Source organism: Sinocyclocheilus grahami, unplaced genomic scaffold, assembly GCF_001515645.1.
Source record: "Sinocyclocheilus grahami isolate Dianchi unplaced genomic scaffold, SAMN03320097.WGS_v1.1 scaffold1745.1, whole genome shotgun sequence".
Classification (NCBI taxonomy): domain Eukaryota; kingdom Metazoa; phylum Chordata; class Actinopteri; order Cypriniformes; family Cyprinidae; genus Sinocyclocheilus; species Sinocyclocheilus grahami.
In genome coordinates, this window is record NW_015506924.1 from 114,029 (window position 1) to 123,137 (window position 9,109).

Here is a 9,109-nt window from a genome sequence, read left to right on the forward strand (position 1 = left end):
AGTCTGTGTGTCTGCGTGCGAGTGTGTGTCTGTGTGTGTGTGTGAGAGAGAGTGTGTGTGTGTGTGTGTGTGTGTGTGTGTGTGTGTGTGTGTGTGTTCACTGATGCTCGAGGCTACAGATTCATTCATCAGAAACCTGAGCTCTCACTACAGCTACATCCTGTGACCCCTCTGACCCCCGTGACCTCCGTGACCCCTGTATCTCATGTGGACTGATGGCTGTACTGGGCCAGACTTACTTTCTTGTGTTTATAGACACAGATCAAATAAACTCTTTTTTTCAGCTATATAATATTCAGTATTTCATAATGTATTACTTTTTATTAATTGTTATTATTAATTTATTAATTGTATTAATTGCTCTATATGTGTGTGTGTGCGTTTTATTATTATGTATTAATTGTATTATATTATATATTCAGTGTTATATAGTATAATAACAACAATTCACTACTCAATTTCACTCTAAAGTTCACATAATGTACATTCAGCTAGTTATTCTCACAAAATAAACTCATATATATACTGTATATATATGTGTATGTATGTGTGTATATATATATATTAGTGTTGTCAAAGTTAACGCAAGCGATTAATTTTTTCAGTTTTTTCAGTTAACGCAGGGGCGGGGCTAGGGTTGGCCACCTCACTCACAACTGCTGATTCTGTTCTCATTTTTATTTTATTTTTTGACAAAAATTGCATTTATTCAGTCGCAGAACGTCTTTATGACCCCATCAAACCGGAGAGGTTTTAGATGCGGAAACAGTACTGTGCTCGCAGCGCGTGATCTTCAGTTGCACACACAAAGACACCGGCGCGCTGTAGCCTGTATCTTTTCATATCAAAGCGGGAAAGAAACTACAGTACGAGAATGCAATGTTGTAGTTATGTCGTCAGTTAAGTCATCTTCAGTTGCACACACAAAGACACCGGCACGCTGTAGCCTGTATCTTTTCATATCAAAGCGGGAAAGAAACTACAGTACGAGAATGCAATGTTGTAGTTATGTCGTCAGTTAAGTCATGAAGTTACCAAAAAGGCGATTACAGCTGCCTTAAAACTATATATGTGTGCAAGTCATTTAATCAAATGTAAGTCTCTGTTTTTCCAAACCGTCCTGGAGCTTGCCTCCCCTCTCCCTCATCTAACACACCCGACTCAACTCTCCAGTTCATTAGTAGAGACTTTAAGACCTGAAGTGGGTCAGAAAAGGTAAAGAGATGTGAGAAAATACAATACGTGTCAGATCCGCGTCACGTTCAGCAGCGGCAGCTCTTAAAGTGATAGCAGCCAAAAAACCTAATAACCAGCTGCTGTGACGTCTGTTCATCAAAGAACATACGAAAAAAAGAGGAAATTAATCAATTTTGTAGCTTTAAGGATTCATCTACAGTATATTTAATTAAAAATGTTGTGTTTGATAACTTTATTCAATTTCTGTATGTTTAAGTAGTCTAATAAGTGTTAAAATCGATAGCTCTCAATTATACTGTGATGTTGAGTGGCTAGTCAATGGGTAAATATTAGGGAGAAAAACTATTTCATAGAGACATCTGTAGTATTGGTATCAGTGATACTGGCCTTCAGTCATAACAAGATCCCATTATACAAATATAAAAAATATACTGTCTTTATGTTGTTTCTATATTAATTTAAGGATTGAATGTGAAATTATTGCAATAAAATAAATGTAAAAATAAAAAAAATAAAAAAAATTGTAATGTTAGGTGGACTTAATTGCAAAATTTTATTTCAGAAAAAATGTGCGATTAATTAGTTATTTTTCTAATCAATTGACAGCACTAATATATATATGGTAAGGTGTATTTATTGACTGACATGTCAAAATGAACAAATATTGTGTAATAAAATTGAATGAATAATTAAATGACTTTGTGGTCCAGCTGAAGCTGCAGTGTCCGTAAGGTGATGTGAAACTCTCAGACTGCTTGTTCAGTCCGTGTCTGCATCTGTTCTCGTGTTTCTGCTAGATAAAGCGGTTCAGAGAACGCTCAGGGTCAGATGACGACACTGCCACAGAAATCAAACATGCTTCCACTCTCATTCATGTCTCTGTGTGGGTTTATGTGTGTTTTCCTTTGATTCCCGTGAGCCGGTCTCATACGGGACGTCCCGCGTTCCCTCTCGTCCGCATGAGGATATTTCAGTATCTTTATGAAGCGTCTGTCTCGTCTGCAGCTCCTCTCATTACACGCAGGATGAGCTTCAGTCCCTCAGGCGCTCACAGAGACTTCACTGGATTGAGTTACGGCCCGCAGGGAGTTTCTGCTCAATAAAGCTCAAAGCACAGTGTATGGACTGCTAGTCTTACTAGGTCATGCTGGGCCAATATTCTTCAAAAATCTATTTCTGGATAGCAGTGCTCCGAGGAATTACAGGTCACTTGTGGATTTCATTCCAACATTTTCTTTTTATTATCATTTTCAACCTTAAATATTGTTTCAAGCTTAAATCATTTTATTATATGAGAAAGAAGAGAATGCATCATCATTTTCAACAGGTGGAAAGCAAAAACTAAAACATTTCATTTATATATATTTTTTGGGGTGTCACTTTATTTTAAAGTGTCTTTGATAAAGTATAAGTATACAATTAAGTACATAATATTAATTAACAACGTGCACTGTGGGTTAACATTAGCATTTGGTTAAGGGATTGCTTGTAATTATGCATTATATACTGTTATTACTATAGTAAGTATATTTAACGTGTAACAATGTTATCTTATTTTTTTTTACTTTTTATTTTTATTAAATAATTTGAGTAAATATAAATTAATATAAATATTTATTTTGAATGATTTCACTTATTAAAAAAGGTTTAAAATATTTAAAAAACAGTTTAGAATAACATAATATAAAAATAATAATAATATTTTGTAATAACTAGACATTGTTCAGCCTAATAAATGACTACTTTTCAAAACAATGGACATAAAGCTTAAATCATTTCATTATTCGAGAAAGAAAAAAAAACTTGCTAAATGATACGAGAGACAGAAGTTGCGTCCTAAATCGCATTCTTATGCACTATTCGATGACGTCTTGTAGTATAAATAGTGCGAGTAGTGTGTTCACACTGAAAATTCCAAAAAGAAAAAGTGCACTTTAAATACCCAGAAGATGCAGTTAAATAAACGAAAAAACCTCAACTGTCGCAGCTTTAATTACGTTGAGAAGGGGAAAGGACTATGAGACTCTGATTATTAACAACAAAATAACCTTATATAATTCATACACTACATGGTTGAGTGCATAAGTACATAGTGTACAAGTGTATAGTGTATAGGGCGTCATTTGGGATGCAGTTAGAGATCAGTTATGCAGTTGAGTTGTCATTATATGAAGCTGTGCCACATCACCAGTAGTGTACTTTGTGTTTCTGCCGTTACACCAGTAGTGTATGTGCCACATCACCAGTAGTGTACTTTGTGTTTCTGCCGTTACACCAGTAGTGTATGTGCCACATCACCAGTAGTGTACTTTGTGTTTCTGCCGTTATGTGATGCATCACCAGTAGTGTTGTGCTGTTACAGTGCAGTTTGACGGCGTGGAGAAGGATCTGAAGTGTCGTCCGCTGCAGCGGCACTCGAGCGGGAAGATGAGCTCCACCGAGCCGAGCGTGGGCGAGCGCATCGACCCGGCCGTGCCTCTGGAGAGCCAGTTGTGAGTTGAACCGACAGCAGACGCTTGATGAAGGCTCTGCCGCTCTTCCTCGCTCACCCCTGTCGTTCTGTGCTCCACAGCTGGTATCATGGAGCCATCAGCCGAACGGACGCCGAGGCTCTGCTGCGCTTGTGTAAAGAGGCCAGTTACCTGGTGAGGAACAGCGAGACCTGTAAGAATGACTTCTCGCTCTCGCTCAAGTAAGAAGCTCATCGTCACACACTCAGATTACTCTACAGCCACTAACAACTAGGGCTGGGACAATAAATCGATGCATCGTGAAGCGAGTAATTGTTCTGCTTCGATTCTGACTAGTGATGTAACGATTCACTCGACTCACGATTCAATTCGATTTACGATCTGATTTTCTCTCTTTTTTTTTTTAAAGGGGTCATATGATGCTGCTAAAAAGAACATTTTGTGTATTTGGTGTAATGAAATGTGTTTATGCGGTTTAAAGTAAAAAAAACACATTATTTTCCACATACTGTACATTATTGTTTCTCCTCTATGCCCCGCCTTTCTGAAACACGTCGATTTTTACAAAGCTCATCAGTCTGAAAAGCGAGGTGTGCTGTGATTGGCCAGCTATCCAGTGCGTTGTGATTGGCTGAATACCTCAAGCGTGTGACGGAAATGTTACGCCCCTCACCATACTGTGATGATGCTCTGTCCGGCCGGATCGACGAGACAAAACATGAAAACCCATTATAAACCAGGCATTTGTTGCATCCAGTGGGGACATAATTACTGATTATAATGACTTATACTGTCTTTTTACGCATTGCGTTGCATCGCGCCGCGTAAACATAAAACCATGTCTGCATTTGTGATCGGAGAAATGACAAACAACAAGCACTACTCTACACTGCTCAAAACTCACGTTTGAATCATCAGTGACAAATCCTTTAAATATAAAGACGTACTTACAGTCTGTGAGTCAGAACAGCTGCATTGTAGTCTACTCTCCCAGGATCACGAAACAGTCCTCCATAAAGTGTGCTGCACACATCTGAATATTTGGGTTGAAGTGTTCTGGAACAGTGTTGTAAATACAACTTAACACTGATTTCTAGTCGTGTCCTCTTTTGGAAGACCAAACAAAGTAGTTTCGCTTTCACAACGAAACACAGCGGCCTAGCGTGAGCGGAAGCTGCGGCTTTTTGGATTTGAGACTTTAGTCTTTGCAACTTTACAGATCTTCTTTATGCACCAAGAGCTTGTAACACTCCAAAGAGAAAGGAACAATTGAAATCGCATCATATGACCCCTTTAACAAAATGAGATTGAAGATATTATACAATAAATTCAAAGGTGTCCTTTTATTAGGCTATTGCTGCACGTTTATTTGTGAAATTGAAATATAACAAAACATTTTAAAACAAACAGTTCAATCAGTTTTAGCACTTTGTTAGCATGTTCCTAGTATGTTTTAGCACATTGCTAAGTAGAGTTGTCATGCTAACATGAATGCAATGCAATGAATAAAAAAATAATTAAAATAAAATATATTAATTCGATAAATACACTGATTAAATGAATGAATAAATGGAATGAATACATTAAATGAATGAATAAATAAACAGTGCATTGAATAAATGAATGCAATGAATAAATAAATAAAATGAATACATTAAATAAATGAATAAATGAAATGGAAACAAAAAATATGTATAAAAATACAATGAATAAATGAAATCAATGCATTGGAATAAATAAATTAAAATAAATGCAATTTAGGAAATTAGTTGAGTGTAAATGGTGCACAACCCTGTTTTTCTTTATTGCGCTTAGATTAGAATGCACCTTTTTTTCATGCATAATGTTGTTTGAGCTCTAATGTTGTCTATATGATCATTTCAGTGGTGGGTCCTAAACATAACCACAAAAGTGAAGGGCAAGTTAAAATGCTTTTCTGTGATGATCAGCAGCTGTCATCTGTAGCATGCCTCTGATAGACGTTAAATCATGTTGTGGACTGAATTATTTATCCGGTGTCATGAGAGCCGGTCTGAACACAGAAGCAGTGTGAGTCGAGGAGTCTGTGAGGGTCTGTGTCTCGTCACGAGTGTTGTGCTAAAGCAGAGTCTCTAACATGCAAACGATCCGTGTCTGAGTCTGCTGAAATATTAATGCTGCTATGAAACGCTCCTGTCTGTGCGCAGCATCACTGATGAGACACCTGACCATAACACCGCTCTTTCATTGTTGCTTCATCTGAGTCCTTAACATGTTGCTAAGATAATGAGGTGATGCTCTAATTAACAAAAGCACGCAAATAGTGCATTTTAATAAAGCTGAGGTGCCTTTATTAGTGCTTTTTTGTGTTGAATGTAGGGCAGCCATCAGTCCTGACACTCATTTGTCCTCCTTTTAACATCTATATGTTATACTTTAGACAATATCTTATAACAAATACATAAAACATTTTAATGTTAATCTTAAGTGGCATACTTTTTATACACAATATTGTCAATGTGGCCGGTGTTGCTCTATTTTGTCAATCGTGTCATTGTTCAACACACTGGTGTTTCGTTCCTGAATAATTAAGTGTTTTCGAACACATTGATAAAGAAAGAAAGAATACAATTAATAAATACATTAAATAATTAAATACAATGATTAAAAAATTAATGAAATGAATGCATTAAATAATGAATAAATGAAATTAATATTTTGAATAAATACAATTATTAAAACAAATAAATGAAATGAGTGCATTTAATACAATGAATAATTTAATAAATGAACGAACAAATAAATAAAAATAAACAAATACATATATAAATAAATGATCTGAATAAGTTTGCGCAATTAGTGAAAATGCATTCATTACATCTCTGAGATGCATAAATATATACAATGCATAAAACAATGCGTTAATATGTCCCACTTTAATAAATAAGTGGCAATAAATTATAATGCATTAATAATAATAATAATAATAAATGCCACTGCAGATGCAGCTTCCGTGCAACTTCTGCAGTGCAAAGATGGATTTTGTTGATATTGATTGATTATTCTAATTGTATTTATTGAATAAATATATGAATTTTTAGGATTATTTTTCATGTCTGAGTCTTTGCATGATGCTCTATAACGGCGTCTGTAGGTGGTCTGCTCATGAAACGGAGCGATTGTCTGAGTAGATCTGTGGTTCAGAGCGGAGCGTAAGTGAAGTCCAGTCTCTTAAAGATCTTAAAAGGCAAAGAGGCTTCAGCGGTGGCCTGCTTTATGGATGAAGGGAGTGAAATAAATCTCCTCTGAATGGAGGGAGAGTAAAAGTTTATGAATTAGCAGCATGTTAATGTGCATTCGCAGCAGGTCCGCGAGTGCTGTAAGCGAACGGAGAACGGCTCTCTGCTCAAACACACTCTTTGGGCTTGTAATTTAAACACACAGGATCAAACCCAGCTCTCATATGCATTTACTGCTCATCTCATGTACAATAAAGGTCAGCTTCCACAGAGTTAGCTCTCTAAAACATCAATCTACTCAGGTTTAATTAACATCTGAGGCTTTGCTCTGCACGCTAATAAAGACTGTATTTTAATAAAGAAATGTTCTGGGTGAAATGCAAGTAATGTTAGAAATATATGAATGTATGTGTGTTATAAATGAATAATAAATAATAAAATTAGCGTATAATAAATATATAAAAAATGTTCCTGTGGTTTGTGTGTAAATGTATATGTATTATTTATTTATTTTTATTTTATATATTACATTATTATTATAATTTTTATATCTTATTTTATTTCATATACACTGCCATTCAAAAATGTGGGATTAGTAAGATGTTTAATGTTTTTTAAAGACTCATTAAGGCTGCATTTATTTGATCAATAATAAAAAAAAAAAAGAAATAATATCACAAATTAGTTTTCTGTTTTTATATACTTCGTTTTTAAATCCGAAGTTTCATCAGCATCATTACTCCAGTCTTCAGTGTCACTCAAATAAATCTCCTCTGAATGGAGGGAGAGTAAAAGTTTATGAATTAGCAGTGCATTAATGTGCATCCGCAGCAGGACCGCGAGCGCTGTGAGCGAACGGGGAATGGGTCTCTGCTCAAACACACTCTTTGGGCTTGTAATTTAAACACACAGGATCAAACCCAGCTCTCATATGCATTTACTGCTCATCTCATCTACAATAAAAGCAGCAGCAGGTTATCAGCTTCCACAGAGTTATCTTTATAAAACATCAATCTGCTCAGGTTTATGAATTAGCGGGGTGCATTAATGTGCATCCGCAGCAGGACCGCGAGCGCTGTGAGCGAACGGGGAACGGGTCTCTGCTCAAACACACTCTTTGGGCTTGTAATTTAAACACACAGGATCAAACCCAGCTCTCATATGCATTTACTGCTCATCTCATCTACAATAAAAGCAGCAGCAGGTTATCAGCTTCCACAGAGTTATCTTTATAAAACATCAATCTGCTCAGGTTTAATTAACATCTGAGGCTTTGCTCTGCACGCTAATAAAGACTGTATTTTAATAAAGAAATGTTCTGGGTGAAATGCAAGTAATGTTAGAAATATATGAATGTATGTGTGTTATAAATGAATAATAAATAATAAAATTAGCGTATAATAAATATATTAAATTTTTTCCTGTGGTTTGTGTGTAAATGTATATGTATTATTTATTTATTTTTATTTTATATATTACATTATTATTATAATTTTTATATCTTATTTTATTTCATATACACTGCCATTCAAAAATGTGGGATTAGTAAGATGTTTAATGTTTTTTAAAGACTCATTAAGGCTGCATTTATTTGATCAATAATAAAAAAAAAAAACTGAAATAATATCACAAATTAGTTTTCTGTTTTTATATACTCCGTTTTTAAATCCGAAGTTTCATCAGCATCATTACTCCAGTCTTCAGTGTCACTCGATCCTTCAGAAATCATTCTAATATGCTGATTTATTATTAAAATAGAAATATTTTGTAACAACATACACTGATTTTGAGAAATCAGCTGTTTGAAATTTCAACAATATCTCACAGTTTCTCCTGTATTTTTGATCAAATAAATGTAGCCTTCGTGAGCAGAAGAGACTTCATTCAGAAACATGAACAATCTTACTGTTCCCAAACTGTGTATGTATACAGAAACATTCATATTTGCTATTACAAAAGAGCAGCTCATTTCTGATTTTAGAGATAAACAGTATATTCACATATACATGTACACTCTGTGAATCATATCAGTGAACACTCATGACATTGTCATGAACCGCAGTGAATCTTTCAGATATATGAAGTGAAATTAATCCTTGGATTAAAAGGGAAAATAATGATGAAGTATCTGTTGATAAGAGCACAAAGGCTTTGGTGTCTCTAGAACTCCTCAATGCATCTCTCTCTCTCTCTCTCTCTCTCTCCCTCTCTCCCTCTCTCTCT

General features: G+C 35.4%; 1 protein-coding gene across 2 annotated transcripts in view; it reads left to right on the forward strand.

Annotated features, from left to right (window-relative positions):
- Positions 1-9,109, forward strand: part of LOC107572397 (SH2 domain-containing adapter protein F-like) — a 110,980-nt gene that overhangs the window by 99,243 nt on the left and 2,628 nt on the right. For both annotated transcript variants that reach the window (XM_016258833.1, XM_016258835.1), the window contains 2 exons: positions 3,560-3,689; positions 3,770-3,889. In XM_016258833.1, coding sequence (XP_016114319.1) covers positions 3,560-3,689; positions 3,770-3,889 — 250 coding nt within the window. The remainder of the gene's footprint in view (positions 1-3,559; positions 3,690-3,769; positions 3,890-9,109) is intronic.